Source organism: Canis aureus, chromosome 16, assembly GCF_053574225.1.
Source record: "Canis aureus isolate CA01 chromosome 16, VMU_Caureus_v.1.0, whole genome shotgun sequence".
NCBI lineage: Eukaryota > Metazoa > Chordata > Mammalia > Carnivora > Canidae > Canis > Canis aureus.
Window position 1 is genome coordinate 25,131,717 of NC_135626.1, and position 19,754 is coordinate 25,151,470.

Genomic DNA, 19,754 nt, shown 5'->3' on the forward strand with positions numbered 1-19,754 from the left:
AACTGAAAGAATATGTGACCACCAAACTGGCTTTGCAAGAAATATTAAGAGGGTCTCTGTAAAAGAAAGAAGATGCCCAAAGAAATAATTCACAAAAACAGGGACTGAATAGGTATTATGATGACACTAAATTCATATCTTTCAATAGTAACTCTGAAGGTGAATGGGCTTAATGATCCCATCAAAAGACGCTGGGTTCCAGACTGGATAAAAAAGCAAGACCCATCTATTTGCTGTCTACAAGAGACTCATTTTAGACCTAAGGACACCTCCAGCCTGAGAATGAAAGGTTGGAGAACCAGTTACCATTCAAATGGTCCTCAAGGGATCCCTGGGTGGCGCAGCAGTTTAGCGCCTGCCTTTGGCCCAGGGTGCGATCCTGGAGACCCGGGATCAAGTCCCAAGTCGGGCTCCCGGTGCATGGAGCCTGCTTCTCCCTCTGCCTGTGTCTCTGCCCCTCTCTCTCTGTGTGACTATCATAAATAAATAAAAATTAAAAAAAAAAAAACAAAAAAACAAAAAACAACAAATGGTCCTCAAAAGAAAGTGGGGTAGCAATCCTCAGATCAGATAAATTAAAGTTTACCCCAAAGACTGTAGTAAGAGATGAAGAGGGACACTATATCATACTTAAAGGATCTATCCAACAAGAGGACCTAACAATCATGGATATTTATGCCCCTAATGTGGGAGCTGCCAAGTATATCAATTAATAATACACTAATACTGGGAGACTTCAACACAGTGCTTTCTGCAAATGACAGAACTTCTAAGCACAACATCTCCAAAGAAACAAGAGCTTTAAATGATGCACTGGACCAGATGGATTTCACAGATATTTACAGAACTTTACATCCAAAAGCAACTGAATACACATTCTTTTCAAGTGCACATGGAACTTTCTCCCGAATAGGCCACATACTGGGTCACAATTCAGGTCTTAACTGATACCAAAAGATTGGGATTGTCCCCTGCATAGTTTCAGACCATAATGCTTTGAAACTTGAACTCAATCAAAAGAAGAAATTTGGAAGAAATTCAAACACATGGAGGTTAAAGAGCATCCTGCTAAAAGATGAAAGGGTCAACCAGGAAATTAGAGAAGAATTAAAAAGATCCAATGAGAATGAAGACACAACTGTTCAAAATCTTTGGGATACAGCAAAAACGGTCCTGAGAGGGAAATACATCGCAATACAAACAATCCTCAAAAAATTGGAAAAAACTCAATTACACAACCTAACCTTGCACCTAAAGGAACTGGAGAAAGAACAGCAAATAAAACCTACACCAAGCAGAAGAAGAGAGTTAATAAAGATTTGAGCAGAACTCGAATCTTGAAATAGAGACCAGAAGAACTGTAGAACAGATCAACAAAACCAGGAGTTGGTTCTTTGGAAGAATTAATAAGATAGATAAACCATTAGCCAGCCTTATTAAAAACAAAAGAGAAAAGATTCTAATAAAATCACGAATGAAAAAGGAGAGATCACAACCAATACCAAGGAAATACAAACGATTTTAAAAACATATTATGAGGGCAGCCCCGGTGGTGCAGCAGTTTAGCACCGCCTGCAGCCCAGGGCATGATCCTGGAGACCCTGGATCGAGTCCCACGTCAGGCTCCCTGCATAGAGCCTGCTTCTCCCTCTGCCTGTGTCTCTGCCTCTTTCTCTCTCTGTGTGTCTCTATGAATAAATAAATAAATAAAATCTTTAAAAAAAAAAAACATATTATGAGCAGCTATATGTCAATATATTAGGCAATCTAGAAGAAATGGACACATTTCTGGAAAACCACAAACTACCAAAACTGGAACAGGAAGAAATAGAAAACCTAAACAGGCCAATAACCAGAGAGGAAATTGAAGCAGTCATTAAAAACCTCCTAACACACAAAAGTCCAGGGCCAGATGGCTTCCCAGGGGGAATTCTATCAAACATTTAAAGAAGAAACAATACCTATTCTACTAAAGCTGTTCTGAAAGATAGAAAGGGATGGAATACTTCCAAATTCATTCTATGAGGCCAGCATCACCCTAATTCCAAAACCAAAGACCCCAGCAAAAAGGAGAATTATAGACCAATATCCCTGATGAACATGGATGCAAAAATTCTCAACAAGATACTAGCCAAAAGGATCCAACAGTGCATTAAGATTATTCACCCTGACCAAGTGGGATTTATCCCCGGGATGCAAGGCTGGTTCAACACTTGTAAAGCAATCAACGTGATAGATCATATCAACAAGAGAAAAAACAAGAACCATATGATCCTCTCAATAGATGCAGAGAAAGCATTTGACAAAATACAGCATCCATTCCTGATCAAAACTCTTCAGAGTGTAGAGATAGAGGGAATATTCCACAGCATCTTAAAAGCCATCTACGAAAAGCCCACAGCAAATATCATTCTCAATGGGAAAACACTGGGAGCCTTTCCCCTAAGATCAGCAACACAACAGGGATGTCCACTCTCACCACTGCTATTCAACATAGTACTAGAAGTCCTAGCTGCAGCAATCAGGCAACAAAAAGAAATAAAAGGCATTCAAATTGGCAAAGAAGAAGTCAAACTCTCCTTCTTCGCAGATGACATGATACTGTACACAGAAACCCCAAAAGACTCCACCCCAAGATTGCTAGAGCGCATACAGCAATTTGGCAGTGTGGCAGCATACAAAATCAATGCCCAGAAATCAGTGGCATTTCTATATACTAACAATGAGACTGAAGAAAGAGAAATTAAGGAATCAATCCCATTTACAATTGCACCCAAAAGCATAAGATACCTAGGAATAAACCTAACCAAAGAGGTAAAGGATCTATACCCCAAAAACTACAGAACACTTCTGAAAGAAATTGAGGAAGACACAAAGAGATGGAAAAATATTCCATGCTCATGGATTGTAAGAATTAATATTGTGAAAATGTCAATGCTACCCAGGGCAATTTACACATTTAATGCAATCCCTATCAAAATACCAGGGACTTTCTTCACAGAATTGGAACAAATCATCTTAAGATTTGTGTGGAATCACAAAAGACCCTGAATAGCCAGAGGAATATTGAAAAAGAAAACCAGAGCCAGGGGCATCACAATGCCAGATTTCAGGTTGTACTACAAAGTTGTGATCATCAAGACAGTGTGGTACTGGCAAAAAAACAGACACATAGATCAATGGAACAGAAGAGAGAACCCAGAAATGGGCCCTCAATTCTATGGTCAACTCATCTTTGACAAAGCAGGAAAGACTATCCACCGGAAAATGGACAGTCTCTTCAATAACTGGTGTTGGGAAATTGGACATCCACGTGCAGAAGAATGAAACTAGACCACTCTCTTTCACTATACACAAAGATAAACTCAAAATGGATGAAAGATCTAAATGTGAGACAAGAATCCATCAAAACCCTAGAGGAGAACACAGGCAACACCCTTTTTGAACTTGGCCACAGCAACTTCTTGCAAGATACATCTACGAAGGCAAGGGAAACAAAAGCAAAAACGGATTATTGGGACTTAATCAGATAAAAAACTTCTGCACAGCAAAAGAAATAGTCAATAAAACTAAAAGACAACCTACAGAATGGGAGAAGATATTTCCAAATGACCTATCAGATAAAGGGCTAGTATCCAAGATCTATAAATAACTTATTAAACTCAATAGCAAAGAAACAAACAATCCAATCATGAAATGGGCAAAACACATGAACAGAAATTTCACAGAGGAAGACATAGACATGGCCAACAAGCACATGAGAAAATGCTCCACATCACTTGCCATCAGGGAAATACAAATCAAAACCACAATGAGATACCACCTCATACCAGTGAGAATGGTGAAAATTAGTAAGACAGGAAACAACAAACGTTGGAGAGGATGTGGAGAAAGGGGAACCCTCTTGGACTGTTGGTGGGAATGTGAACTGGTACAGCCACTCTGGAAAAGTGTGTGGAGGCTCCTCAAAGAGTTAAAAATAGAGCTACGACCCAGCAATTGCACTGCTGGGCATTTACCCCAAAGATACAGATGCAGTGAAATGGGAGAACACCTGCACTCCAATGTTTATAGCAGCAATGTCCACAACAGCCAAACTGTGGAAGAAGCCTTGGTGTCCATCGAAAGATGAATGGATAAAGAAGATGTGGTATGTATATATACAATGGAGTATTACTCAGCCATTAGAAACGACAAATACCCACCATTTGCTTCAACGTGGATGGAACTGGAGGGTATTATGCTGAGTGAAATAAGTCAATCGGAGAAGGACAAACATTATATGGTCTCATTCATTTGGCGTCTATAAAAAATAGTGAAAGGGATTAAAGGGGAAACAAGAGAAAATGAGTGGGAAATATCAGTGAGGGTGACAGAACATGAGAGATACCTAACTCTGGGAAACGAACAAGGGGTGGTGGAAAGGGAGGTGGGCGGGGCATTGGAATGACTGGATGATGGGCACTGAGTGCTATGCTATATGTTGGCAAAGCGAACTCCAATAAAAAATGTATACAAAAAAAGATTCCCAATTTGGTCTTCATTTTCTTTCTACCCCATTTACATGTAACTATGTATTACAAAATTCACTGCTTACCACCATTTCTATATCTTCTCCTATCTTGAGAATTGTTATTACTGAACTTTTTATTTGGTTAGGGAAATTTCTTGAGTATTTTCTTCAGCTCAAGTACATGGAAGTATATTGCATCCCTATGTATGTGAAAATTCTTTATTTTACCCTAAAAGTTGGCAAAGTATACCATTTTCTCTCAATAAAGGAGATACTTGGGCAGCCCCGGTGGCGCAGCGGTTTAGTGCCGCCTGCAGCCTGGGGTGTGATCCTGGGGACCCTGGATCCAGGCCCACGTCAGGCTCCCTGCATGGAGCCTGCTTCTCCCTCTGCCTGTGCCTTGCCCCCCTCTCTCTCTCTGTGTCTCTATGAATAAATAAATAAAATCTTAAAAATAATAATAATAAAGGAGATACTTCTACTGTTTTCTAGCTTCCAATTTCTATGTATTCTTTGATTTTAGGAAATCCAATTGTGTAGGACTCAGAGTTCTTTTTAATCTAAATTTAAGTCTTTCCTCCATCAGTTCAGAAGTTCCTTTCACACTTAAAATTAAAAAAATACACTAATAGAGTAATTGTGGTTATTTCTAGGCAACAGGATTATAGATAATATTTATTCTTTTCATAATTTTCTGTATTTAAAAATTTGTTTGGCAATAGACACAAAGGCAGAAAAAATGAAGCTATTATATAGATAATGAGTATAGGAAAACAGGCAGAGTCTTCAAGGATTGCAAAAGGACTGAGAAGTGATAGCAGATTTAACAAGAAGATTCTCTGACATTTGCTCTATACTGCTTCCATGCCAGCCCAGATTAGAAACCACCTTTATGATATTACATTAAAAAACAAACTCTTGGGCAGCCCGGGTGGCTCAGCGGTTTAGCGCTGCTGTCAGCCCAGGGCGTGATCCTGGAGACCCGGGATCGAGTCCCACGTCTGGCTTCCTGCATGGAGCCTGCTTCTCCCTCTGCCTGTGTCTCTACCTCTCTCTCTCTCTCTCTCTCTCTCTCTGTGTCTCTCATGAATGAATGAATGAATGAATAAATAAATAAATAAATAATTAAAAAAAAAAAAAAAACAACACACTCTTGGGGGACCTGCCTGACTCCGTCAGTGGAATATGTGACTCTTGATGTTGGGGTTGTGAGTTTGAGCTCTACTTTGAGTGTAAAGTACTAAAAGAAATAAATTAATTTTTTTTAAAAAAAGGGCAGAGAACTCCCATTAAAAAACAAAAGGCAAAAACAAAACCCATACTCTCACATTAAGTTCAAAAGCTTGTGTTATTAGGCAAAGAATTTCTTTAGTATCTGTTCTGCAATACACTTCTTTTTCAATTCAATTAAACATATGATCAATTAATTCCCCCCAATTTTTTTTGCTTTAAAAAAAGCTAAGTAAAAAATTTAATCTTTTTTTTAAATAATACTAAGAGGATGACTAAACTATATATTATATATAAATTACATTAAATACACCTGTAATGGCCAGGACGTTGGCAAGTATAATAGCTGCATAGAAGCACATTTTATTTTGAAACTTAAAATTCTTAAGAACAAAAGGTCTGGGGATCCCTGGGTGGCTCAGCAGTTCAGTGCCTGCCTTCAGCCCAGGGAGCGATCCTGAAGGCTCGGGATCGAGTTCCGCATCGGAGTCTCTGCATGGAGCCTGCTTCTCCCTCTGCCTGTGTCTCTGCCTCTCTCTCTCTCTCTCTGTGTCTCATGAATAAATAAACAAAATCTTACAAAAAAAAAAAAAATAACAAAAGGTCTATGTACATAAGCAGTAACCTTGTATTATAAATAGTTCTTAGTTCAGGTATTCTTAGTTCAGGTATTTTTTTCAATTTCATATATGCCTGTTTCAAAAAACAGCCAAGAAAGATACTGTGTTGACATTACCTATCCAATTTTTCCCTCCCCTCCCTTCCTTAATGTAGACCCATAAGTTCATTCAAGGAAGGAATTAAAAAACACAATAAAAAATGCTTTGCTCCCCCGATCACCTTATACAGGCTGAAGGATATGCGGAATGTGTCTCAATTTTGAAGAGAGTTAAGCAAAGAAACAGGGCTAGACTTCTGGGAAAGCTATTTTTTTCTGACAAGAAAGAAAAGAAGAAGAAAATAAAAATAAAAATAAAAATAAAAATAAAAATAAAAATAAAAAGAAAAAGAAAAAGAAAAAGAAAAAGAAAAAGAAAAAGAAAAGAAAAAGCAGACTCAGCTGGCATGAGCTTTTTGCCCTTCTCCCTGCCTATAACCTGTGTAGACACAATGATAGGAGCTACATGATAAAGATGACAACACAGGAAGGAGAGAGGGAGCCCTGGTCCTACTAGGGCTTATAAATTATATATAGTAATTATAAAATATTATATATATAAAATATATATATATAATTTATTATTATTTATAATTAAGGTAGCATACTACAAAATAATTTCAGAATTTGAAAGTCTGTCTAACACAGATAATCCCTGTATAAAACAAGGTAATGACAACCTCAGAAGACTGAACCCCAGCAGAAAAAAAAGAAAAAAAAAAAAGAGTGCTTTATTCAATTTTAGATCAACAATAGTATTATAAAGTAGGATCTATCTTCTAGCTTTGAAGGTTCCAATTTAATTAACTCATTTCTAAGATATCAAGGAAATATGACCCTTTATTCAATAAAAATAGAACATAAATTCAGTAAATTGACCAAACTTAACTTACGACAAGAAATTTCTGCGTGTTTTTTGGTTTGGTTTTTTTACTTTTTTTTTTTTTTTTTTTAATTTTTATTTATTTATGATAGTCACAGAGAGAGAGAGAGGCGCAGAGACACAGGCAGAGGGAGAAGCAGGCTCCATGCACCGGGAGCCCGATGTGGGATTCGATCCCCGGTCTCCAGGATCACGCCCTGGGCCAAAGGCAGGCGCCAAACCTCTGCGCCACCCAGGGATCCCTGGTTTTTTTACTTTATTTTGATTTCTCGCTGGTTTCATAAAAAAATTTTTTTAAGAAATGTCAAATCAATTTTGCAGAGAGAACATGTATAAGAAAATAGCTGTAACTAAATGTTAAATGCATAGAAAAAATAAAGACAGTAAAAACAAAGTTACTTCTAGCCTTGCTTGCCTTCCTTTAAGTACATGTTAAATAACGTATTTTTAAAGAAAACAGTTACTTATAAGTAAAATATTAATCCTCTATATACAATTCTGGAAATCTAAACAGCAAGAGTAAAAAAATAACATCTGAGAAAAACATATATTTTATCAGCATCTAATACCTAGCACAGTTGTGAGTACACAGAGGTATTCAATAAATATTTGTTCAATGAACAGAACACACAAGCTCTATGACAAAGCAAAAAATATTAAGCTTAGATGACCACAATAAGTTAACTATATTTTGGTGATGAAAGACAGGAGGCCAAACTAATGAAACTGTGAATAAAAATATCACCTCAGAGGTTTATAAAAATATTGGAGTATGCTTATAAAAGCTAAAACTATAATAAAGCCACTAAGGACCTGTTCCAACTCACCTCACGCAACATTCTACTGCACGAAACCAATGAAGCATCTCATCATGTAGAGTACACAACTGAAGACAGGACAGAAAAACTTTCTCAGCATCACTGTACCAGCCTGCATCTGAAAGAAAGCCACCTAAAGGACAAGGAAACCAATAACTTTAAATAACTTAACAAATCACTCGAAAGCTAGAGTGACATGCTTAAAATGAGTATCATCTAAAATGAAAACACCCATAATATTAAAGTCCTGTGTTGGCCCAAAACAAAGATACTGTGAAACAGAAAATAAAACAAAACAAAAACTTTTAAACTAGGAGAATTAGATTAAAGTTGAGACCTTGAATAAAGAGTCAAGAGTTTTAACTCTCTAAAATTACTCCATAGCCTAAGAACTGACATTTTCCAGTTAATTAGCCATAAATTCAAAGGATCCTAATATTTTCAACTTATAGGGTAAACATGGCTTTTCAATCTCTCCATAATCAATTTCAAAGAACATCTCAATAAAGCTGCCATTTAAAAAATTATCTTCATCACTGTATACTTCGATATGAAGTTTTTTTCATCGTTTTGGTAATTTTAGAATCCAGACCAATAAAGTAACTATGAGTTCATTAGAACTTGGTTCTATCTCCAAGATATTTCTTTAATCTGGCTCATTACAATGGCCAGATACTGGTATAAATGTTTGTGGAGATGACAGAGGACCTTAATGAACACTAACCTTCCTGCCTTTCACTTTTGTTGATTCTAAAGTTGTTCTACCACAGACTTTTACATGACCACCTAGGACTAGAGGGAATGTCAACCTTAACATTCATCAAGATCACACACTCTGGTTAAAGACATTCTTTGGTCACAATTCTTGGTTGCAGTTTACATTCCATGGGATTACCAAAGGATAAATGCTGAGTGTTTCTGTTTTTGTTTTCCAGAAAAAAAAGGTTCTGAAGTTTCTCCAGCAAACTGTCCATGACGACTACAAATAATTATTCTAAGACTGAAGGAAAAAATCATGAAAATTTGTTGGCAAAGAAAGTGTATGTGCATGTGTAAGAGAGCTAAAAGATGCATATGCATGTGAGAAGTTAAAAACAAAAGTCTGTGCTGATGGAATAGTCCATTACCTGATGGTAATGACAGTTATATGAATCTTTACATGGAATCAACTGCACAGAAACAGACACACATACACAGGAGTACATGTAAAAACTTGAAAATTAAATAAGGTCTATAGTCAAGTTAGCAGTATTAAACCAGTGTCAATTCCTGGTTTTGATATTGCCTGGGAATCTACAATCATTAAAAAAAAATTTTTTTTTTAAAACATTTTACTTATTTATTCAGGAGAGACACACAGAGGGAGGGAGAGAGAGAGAGAGACAGAGACACAGGCAGAGGGAGAAGCAGGCTCCATGCAGGGAGCCTGACGTGAGACTGGATCCCGGGTCTCCAGGATCACACCCTGGGCTGAAGGTGGCGCTAAACCACTGAGCCACTGGGGCTGCCCTCAAAAAAAATTTTTTAAAAGAAAGCTAAAAGGGTGGCAACATCTTTAATAAGTAGTTGCCTGAAACATAACTAATCTATGTAGATTTGTAAAAATCATATAAAATGTTATGCAAACCTTAAACATTTCTCTACATATGGCATACAAGAACTTCTCAGATTCCTTTCCAAAGTATGTTTTCCGTATTCTCCTAACATCTCCATGAGGAAATACAAGATTATGCTTATTTTAGAGACTGAAACACTGAAGCCCCAAAAGGATTAAGTCTCATGTAACAGCATATGGTAAGCTGGTGAAAGAGGCTGTTGGCAGCATGACATGTAGCAAAGTATATGGTATGGATCCATAGATGCAGGATTCTAAACTTTTAGTCCACTACCAGCTATGTGACTAGAGCAAGTTATTTAATTTTTCTGAATGCTTCCTCACTTGTAAAATCTATTAATACCATCACAATACTGAAATGTTATGAGGATTTAGAAAGATAACATTTGGGGCACCTGGGTGGCTCAATCAGTTAAGTGTCCTAATCTTAATTTCAGCTCAGGTCATGATCCCAGGGTTGTAAAATTGAGCCCCTGTGAGACTGAAGCTTAAGATTCTCTTTCTCCCTCTGCACCCTCCAACCCAAAGATATCCTTTAAATTCCTACAGTAGTGTGTGACCCAAAGTTAACACTCAATAAATCATATCTAATTTTTCTGATGTTTTTCTCATAACCTCCTTATGTAGACTTTGGGAATGTCCCAGTGGAATCCTTTATTGTTAATAGGTTTAACGAGTCATGTCATAGAACAAAACACTCCTCTATTTTACTATTACTTACCTAAGACAAAGCCAACCTGAATGGCTTTTTCTTTTACTGCAGCATCTGATTCTGCTATGTAAGAGCACCGCCTACTGAATGAATAGGCCAAGACTGAAGCAACTTTCACACCATGATCCATCAAAGCCTGGAAACAATGATGAAGCAAATGTCTGCAAGAGAAGAAAAGGTTATTTTATAAAAGTAATATATTTTATAGTTTTAAAAAGTGCTAGCTTGCTTTTTAAAAATAACAGTACTACTGTTTTCCAAGATGGAACAAGATAAAAAACGTTCTTGCCTTATAAATTATGAGGCCACAATAATCCACAATTTAGCCTCATGTTTATTCAGTAGATCACTAAGTGATCCTGTATGTGAAAATTAATAACAGTAAAGAGGGCAACCTAGGTGGCTCAGCAGTTTAGCGCTGCCTTCAGCCCAGGGCGTGATCCTGGAGACTGGGATCGATTCCCACGTCGGGCTCCCTGCATGGATCCTGCTTCTCCCTCTGCCTGTGTCTCTGCCTCTCTCTCCTCTCTGTGTATTCTCATGAATAAATAAATAAAATCTTAAAAAAATAACAGTAAAGAGTGAAACTAACTTTTATTTATTAAAAATATTTTACTTATTTATTCATGAGAGACACAGAGAGACAGAGGCAGAGAGAGAGAAGCAGATTCCATGCAGAGAGCCCGATGCGGAACTCGATCCCGGGGCTGCAGGATCACGCCCTGAGCTAAAGGCAGATGCCCAACCGCTGAGCCACCCAGGCATCCCGTAAAACTAACTTAAAAACCAAGCCATCTTATAATTCAACAATAACCCAATTTAAAAATGGGCAATGGATTTAAATAGAGATTTTTTTTCCAAAGAAAATATACAGATGACCAATAAGTACAAGAAAAGATGATCAACATCATCAATCATTTGGTATATGCAAACCAAAATCACAACAAGATACCACTTCATATCCAGTAGGATGTGATTACTATTTTAAAAAGGTGATGCCAAAAATATGTAAACACTGGAACTCTCATACACTGATGGAAGGAATGTAAAATAGTACAGCCACTATGGAAAATAGTTTTGAGGTTCATAAAAAAGTTGAACATAGGATGATCATATGTATATACCCTAGTTACATATATAAGAGAATTGAAAACATATGTCCAAACAAAATCTTGTCCATAAATGTTCATAGCAGCATTATCAGAATAGCCAAATAGCTAAAATGTTCATCAATAAATGATTAAACAAAACACAGTATATTCATACAATGGAAAATTACTCAGCCATAAAAAGGAAAGAAATACTGATATAAGCAATGACATGAATAAATCTTCAAAACATTATAAAAGTAAAAGAAGCCAGTCACAAAAGACCATATATCATATGATTCTCTTTATATGAAGTGTTTAGAATAGGTAAATTCAGAGACAGAATGTTGATTAATGGTAGGCCTGGGTAAGAGGAAATAGGAAGTGATTGTTAATGGGTACAGGGTTTCTTTTTGGAGTAATAGAAATATTCTAGAATTAGACAGTGGTGATGGTTGCAAAATCTTGTGAATACACTAAAAGCCACTGAATTGTACAATTTAAAACGGTGAGTGTGGTGGTATGTGAATTATATCTCAATGGAAAATTCTAAATAACAAAATTGTAAATAATGGAATCACTGCTTTGGATAAAGGGGGGAAAACTCAAACTACATGCTTTTAGTTTCACAAATATATTAAACACTTACCAAGGGATTTGGACTTGGTGAAAGATAACCTGAGAGATGAAAGAGAGGTATTCCACTAAATCTTTACAATGGCCATGTTTAGAATTATATAGAGAAATCCATATCTCAAAAACCAACCTTTTCTTTTTTTTTTTTTTTTATGGTTTTATCTTGAAATAATTTTTTTTTTTTATTGGTGTTCAATTTACTAACATACAGAAAAACCAACCTTTTCTTAAAGAATGTTTTTAAAACGTTTTCTGTAGGTTTTTTTTTTTTTTTTTTTTTTACCAAAGTAAAGTTCTCGGTTATGTTTTTTTTTTTTAGATTTTAATTATCCAACTAAAAGTTTCTCTATAGTACAAAGGCCACATTCCAAAGTTACCCCTGAACAATTAAATTATATTATTTACTTATTATTTTATCATTCCTCTCTAAAATACAAAATCCATGGGAAGAGATGTTGTAGATCTTAATCACTGCTGTAATACCATTCAACAAGTATATACTTAATTTGTTGAACACATGGAACAACTTGGCAATATTCATATAAGAAATTAGCAGTAATTTGTGAAAACTTATTTTTCTAGGGTTAGGGAAAAGAAATGGCTTTAAAACAAATTTTGGGAAGAATGCTCAAGTGAATAGCAAGCATAATCAAAAGCTGTGTCACCCATACCTGTATGTGGCTCTTACTACATGATAACAGCTACATGGGGAAGATCGAACTCATTCTCTTCCTCTGAACACGAAAAGCAAGGTGGTATTGATGGATTCAGAACAATGGGAATACACATAAAGCCAATGAAGTATACTTAAGAAGCTACAATGGTAAAATTTAGCATTTTAAATATACAGTTTACCATAATTTTTAAAACGTGATTTTACCTTTTATCCAAAGCTCTCAATACTTTAGCAAAAACTTCCAATTCACAAAATTCACTGCCCAATTGACATAAGCGTCCCTGTTGGTAAAGCTGAAATGAAAATGAAAAAGGTAATTTTAAAATGTTAATTTTAATTTCTACTTTAGTTATACTTATGAATATAATTTGATGGACTTAATATTTGATGAATTTAATGGATACTACTCAAAGTTGGTACGATCACATAGCAGGATCAGGAAAGATACTTCTGCTAGGAGAAATATAAGACTAAATTAACAAATCTGGGTGGGGGGTGCAGAGGGAAAAGGAGAGAGACAATCCTAAACAAGCTTCACACCCAGTGTGGAACCTGACACGGGGCTCAATCTTACAACCCTGAGATCATGACCTAGGCCAAAATCAAAAGTCAAATGTTCAACCTACCAAGCCACCCGGGCACCCCTAAATTTAGAAATTTCTAAAATTCATATAAAACATTTTAATACTTGTATGTAAAATGAAACACTTATATTTACAAAATAATATCTGGTACATATTAAATACAAGGTGTTATATAATTACGTTAAATAAACATAAGAAGGTATATTCAAGAAACTTTTAAAATTAACTTTTTTCCTTGAACAAAACTGGATAGGGTTAATGTGCCCCACTAAAGGGCTCCTCATACCACAAGAATCTCAGTTAAATTCTGGGCATGGCATTTCAAGCAGACTAAAAGGCATCTAGAGTAACCCAAGGGGCGCCAGGGTGGCTCAGGTCATGATTCCAGAGTCCTGGAATCAAGCCCCAGGTCGGGCTTCCCTGCTCAGTGGGGATTTTGCTTCTCCCTCTCCCTCTTCCCCACCCCTCCCATTTGTGCTCACTCTTGCTCTCTCAAATAAATAAAACCCTTAAAAAATAAAGCAATCAAGGATTAAAAAATAAATAAATAAAAACAAAAATAAAGTAATCCAAGATGGCAGGATTTTTAAATTTTATTTATTTAAGAGAGAGAGAGAACAGAGAGGGAAATAGGGAAAAGTAGACTCCTCACTGAGCAGAGCAGGGAGTCCAATGCAGGGCTCAATGCCAGGACCGAAGATCATGATTTGAGATGGCAGATGCCTGACTGAGCCACTCAGGCACCCCACACCCAAGATGGCAGGATTTCTAATCCTGTCACAATAATTTATTCATTTTGCCTGACTTTTTAGAACTTATAAAAAAAAGATAGATTTATTTATTTATTTATTTATTTATTTATTTATTTATTTATTTATGATAGACAGAGAGAGAGAGAGAGAGAGAGGCAGAGACACAGGCAGAGGGAGAAGCAGGCTCCATGCAGGGAGCCTGATGTGAGACTCGATCCCGGGACCCCAGGATGGCACCCTGGGCCAAAGGCAGGCGCTAAACCGCTGAGCCACCCAGGGATCCCCTAGAACTTTTTTTTTTAAAGATTTATTTGAGAGAGAGTGCACATGGGTGCATGGGGAGGGAGGTGGGACAGAGGAAGAGGGAGAGAATCTTAATGGACTCTGCATTGAGTGAGAAGCCCCATGTAGTGCTTGATCTCATGACCCTGAGATCACGACCTGATCTGAAAGCAAGAGTCAGGCACTCAACTGACTGAACCACCCAGGAGCTCCTAGAACTTCTTTTAAAAATAACATTTTAGGGATCCCTGGGTGGCGCAGCGGTTTAGCGCCTGCCTTTGGCCCATGGCGCGATCCTGGAGACCCGGGATCGAATCCCACGTCGGGCTCCCGGTGCATGGAGCCTGCTTCTCCCTCTGTCTGTGTCTCTGCCTCTCTCTCTATCTCTCTGTGTGACTATCATAAATAAAAAATAAATAAATAAATAAAAAATTAAAAAAAAAAAAACATTTTAGGGCACCCTGGGTAGAGGCGCAGGGCCTGATACTAGAGACCCGGGATGGAGTCCCCCGTCGGGCTCCCTGTGTGGAGCCTACTTCTCCCTCTGCCTATGTCTCTGCCGTGTTCTCTCTCTCTCTCTCTCTCTGTCTCTCATTAATAAATAAAATCTTTAAAAAATAATCATAACATTTTAGGGCAGCCCGGGTGGCTCAGCAGTTTAGCGCCGCCTTCGGCCCAGGGCATGATCCTGGAGATGGAGTCCCACATTGGGCTCCCTGCATGGAGCCTGCTCCTCCCTCTGCCTGTGTCTCTACCTCTCTCTCTGTTTCTCATGAATAAATAAATAAAATCTTTCAAAAAAACCCACAACATTTTAGAGGTGCATGGGTGGCTCAGTCAGTTAAGTATCTGCCTTCTGTTTCTTTCTCTTCCCTCTGCTTGTGCTCTCTCGCGCGTGCTCTCAAATAAGTAAAATCTTTTTAAAAGAATAACATTTTAGGGGCACCTGGCTGGCTTGGTTGGTAGAACATGTGAATCTTGACCTTGGAGTTTTGAGTTCAAACTCACATTGGGTGCAGAGATTATTTAAAAAAAAAAAAAAAAAAAACATTTTAACAAATGTTAAATGTTTATCACCAATAATACATGCACATAGTTAAAAAGACGCAAATACTACTGCCCTTCTTTCTCCAGCCCCAGCTTCATCAAATGCTTTTGAATTTATATATGTTATAAAAATATAGTGCCTTAGAAGGCTGGAATTTTATTTTATTAATTCACTTTATAGGCACTTAACTCTTAACTCAGTTGATAAAAACATGGGTTTCAGAAAAAGGACATGATCTAGAGTTCATTTGCCAAATGGGCCAGTTAACAAGTGCTCGGAAAATATACCACAAATTCAGTCAGCAAGTTCTTGGGCATAAGTCACTAGCCACAACAGAAGCCAGGCCAAATTAGGTAGATATTTTAATGCAAATCAATAACGACAGCTGTGAAAAGTCCATAACAACTGCTGACTGGAGAAGAGAGACAAGGGATCACCACATGTCCAGGAAAGGGAGGCAGAAATGTTATTTTCACATAAAATGGATATTAGTATTAATAGTAAGATTTGCTAATTTGGGAGATGATTATGTTTTCTGCTATAGTAACAGCTTCTAGGAATGTACACGTAAAATTCACTATTATTAATCACTGTCATACTTACTTTGACTATTAACCAATAGAGAATAACTCAGGGAAAATAAAGCTGAGAATTTATAACCTAATCTCTATTTGAGGGTTTAACAATGTGATAAATTTTTTATCTGAGGCAGAAAAATAAATGTAGTTAACAAAATAAATGTATACACATACTCCAAAAACGGTATAGGACAAAAAAAATTTTCACTTACCAAAATTGTTCATCATTAGCAAACTTAAGGCTTTAGAATTTAAGACAGCAGAAATGAAAACAAGTTGTACAAGTTTTTTGCCTGTACTCACTATCAAATAAAAACTACCTTGTATGTTCTCCAACTCATCAGTATCCCTTCAGTGACTAAAAATTGATATATCCTACTAAGTGGGACTTGAAACTAAAATTTAGAGAAGTTGCTTCCTTAGTTACAATTAGAATTATATCGTGAATATGCCCTTATTAACACACACACACCCTTTACTTAGCTGTTCAATTTTTCTAGCTAAAAATGGGTTCACATTTAAATTCTGGGAAGAGGGTAATTATTTGTTTCAAATTATCCTTACTAGGTTTATGCAAAAAATGCAAGCTTACACATTCTGTGAACAGGATTTCTGGACATTGATTCAGAATAAAAACAGCACTTAATGCTTACAAAGATCTAATACATGCCAGGCACTGTTCTAAGTGCTTTTCGTAAGTAACTCATTCTATTCTTCCACAGATAAGGAAATTGAGGCATAGAAAGTTAAATAACCTGCTCAAAACCACACAATTAAGAAGTGGTAAAGCACAAAGCTGGCCCCAGGCAGTCTGTCTTTACATCCATGCTTTTAAACCTAACTAGACAGCCTCTTGAAGGTAATCTATCAGGAAGTAAGAGTATATAGAAAAGGATAATGTTTCACATTTTATAGAAGATTTAAAGAATAATTCCTTCATAGACTCAAAACAGCTTATGGAGTAGAGCTTGGAGAAAAGGGAACTGAGGCTCCAGATTCCTTGGTTAATAATTCTGATTAGATTTTTAAAAATCTTATTTCAGTTCATTATTACAGTGTTCCATATTCTGCACCCAATGAATAATGAGGCTATTAAAGGACTCTTATCAACTACTTTTAGCTATTGGTTCCTTAAGGAAAAATAGTTTATTTTTAGAAGTAGGTAAATTACCTCCCAATGGATATGAAAACAGACAAAAAATACCACTAGAATAAGGGTGCCTGGGTGGCTCAGTTAAGGGTCTGACTTTTGATTTCAACTCAGGTCCTGATCTCAGGGTTGTGAGATCAAGCCCCACACCAACCCTGCACTGGGCATGGAGTCTGCTTAACATTCTCTTTCCCTCTGCCCCTCTCTTCCACTTCAAAATTAAAAAAAACAAACAACCCCCTGCCCTGCACCCAGAACAATATTGTACAGGTATGAAGACAGATCAACCAGTATAACGAAATCTAAAAGTTCAAAAGCAGATCTCAGCATGTGTTAAAAAAAAAAAATCAACATATGAAAGAAAAATTTTTAATTTTAAAAATTTTAAATCACTGAAGTAGCTCATAAAGTACATAAAGATGAGGAAACAAAGTAAAATGCCTCTCAATAAAATATAGCAAAAATAAATATCAGACTTAAATCATACTAGTGTTAAAAATCACCTACTAGGGGCACCTGGGTGGCTTGGCAGTTGAGTAACTGCCTTTGGCTCAGGTCATGATCCCTGGGTCCTGGAATTGAGTTCTCCATCAGGCTCCCTGCAGGGAGCCTACTTCTCCCTCTGCCTGTGCCTCTGCCTCTCTGTGTCTCTTGTGAATAAATAAAATCTTAAAAAAAAAAAAAATCACGTGCTAAACACTACCTTTTGAAACACTGTATCACAGGCAAGAATCATAAAGAAGTAATCACATAAAACCTTAAAATGCCCATAAAAATAAAATATTAGAAACTTTTAAATTTTTAAAAGATTTTATTTATTTGACACACAGAGCACAAGCAGGGGGAGCTGTAGGCAGAGGGAAGGGGAGAAGCAGACTCCAGGTGCCCAACGTGGGGCTAGATCCCAGGTCCCTAGGGTCATGACCAGTGCCATAGGAAGATGCTTAACTGACTAAGCCACCCAGGCACCCCTAAAAACAACAATTTAAAATACAACAAAACTGAGTAAAATATTAGTAACATACATGTATAAGAGTTAAAATCTTTAAAACACAGAAGGATGAAACTCCTGGTGATATGTTAGAAGAAAAAGCTTCTATAGATTAGAGAAAAATTTTATAACAAAGGAAAAACTAATGCAAGGGCAATGCAAGACAGCACCAAACCCAGAAAACTCTTTGGGAGATAAAGATGGGGATGAAAGACTTCCTTAATCCAAGGAAATTTTAATTCGCACGGTTGCTTTCCTGACCACTTCAAAATCACTACAGGCTAAGAGTGAACAGCTTAGTTTTGACATCAGATTAGTATACAAAATAATCTAGGCTAATTCCCAACAACTAAAACTTGGAAAGGTTCAGAAAGAATTTAAAAGAATTATGGTCTAAGAGCAACTATGAAAAGTCACATACCACAATCTAGAGACACAGGCAGAGGGAGAAGCAGGCTCCATGCAGGGAGCCTGATGCAGAATTTGATCCCAGGACTCCAAGATCACCCCCTGGGCCAAAGGCAGGCGCTAAACTGCTGAGCCACCCAGGGATTCCAATCCACTTCTGGTTTGTTTTTTTTTTTTTTTTTTTTAATTTTTAAAGATTTTTATTTATTTATCCATGACAGAGAGAGACAGAGACAGAGAGAAAGGCAGAGAGAGAAGCAGGCTCCATCATGCAGGGAAGCCCAACGTGGGACTCGATCCTGGGTCTCCAGGATCACACCCTGGGCTGAAGGCAGCGCTAAACCGCTGGGCCACCGGGGTGGCCCCACTTCTGTTTTTAAATTGTATATCTACCATTATATATATGTATGTTTTTTTAAAATCTGGACGATATTCAATCAACTGTATACCCATGAGATAAGGTTTGTATTTCAAATCTTTCACCTGGATTACTGCGAAGGTTTGGTAAACTGGCTTCTCCATTATCACTCTTGTCCACTTCTAATCAAACAGTAGTCCAAACAATTACTGTTGTCCAAACAGTAGCTGAACAATTTTCTAAAAATTTAAATTATTTCATGCCTTTCCTTGTTTAAAACTTTTCAATGGCAGTGTCAATGTAAACATAATTCAAAATATTTAATGTGGTTTATAATCTCTAAAGGAGTCATCTGACTCCTATTTTACCATTCTTTCTCCCAACCCTTTACATTCCTGCCACATTAGCTTTCTTTCAGTTCTATTTCACCTCATGACTTTTGCACACATATGCTACTGCTGCCACATGAAGCACTAGTACCATGATTCTTTGCCTAGTTGATCTGTAACTCTTTCTAATGGTCTCAACTAATATGTTACCTCCTCACAGAGATCTTCCCTTGACTCCCCAGTCTAAATTATTTCCTATTATACTTTCTCATGACACATTGTGTTTTTCCTCCATAGTAGTATCAAGACATGCATGCACACACTCAACTTGTTAAAAACATCACTCCATTACACTCTACACTCTATGAGGTGACCACTGTTACCACTGTATCCCCAATACCCAGCACAAGGGCCTAGCATTGGATATACATTCAGTGATTTCTGA

The 19,754-nt window shown here is 37.1% G+C and overlaps 1 protein-coding gene across 1 annotated transcript in view; it reads right to left on the reverse strand.

The window, feature by feature from the left end:
- Positions 1-19,754, reverse strand: part of APPBP2 (amyloid beta precursor protein binding protein 2) — a 69,987-nt gene that overhangs the window by 30,769 nt on the left and 19,464 nt on the right. The window contains exons 2-4 of the mRNA XM_077852353.1: positions 13,034-13,122; positions 10,439-10,590; positions 8,112-8,235 (exon numbers count right to left, since the gene is read on the reverse strand). Of these exons, the coding sequence (XP_077708479.1) occupies positions 8,112-8,235; positions 10,439-10,590; positions 13,034-13,122 (365 nt within the window). The remainder of the gene's footprint in view (positions 1-8,111; positions 8,236-10,438; positions 10,591-13,033; positions 13,123-19,754) is intronic.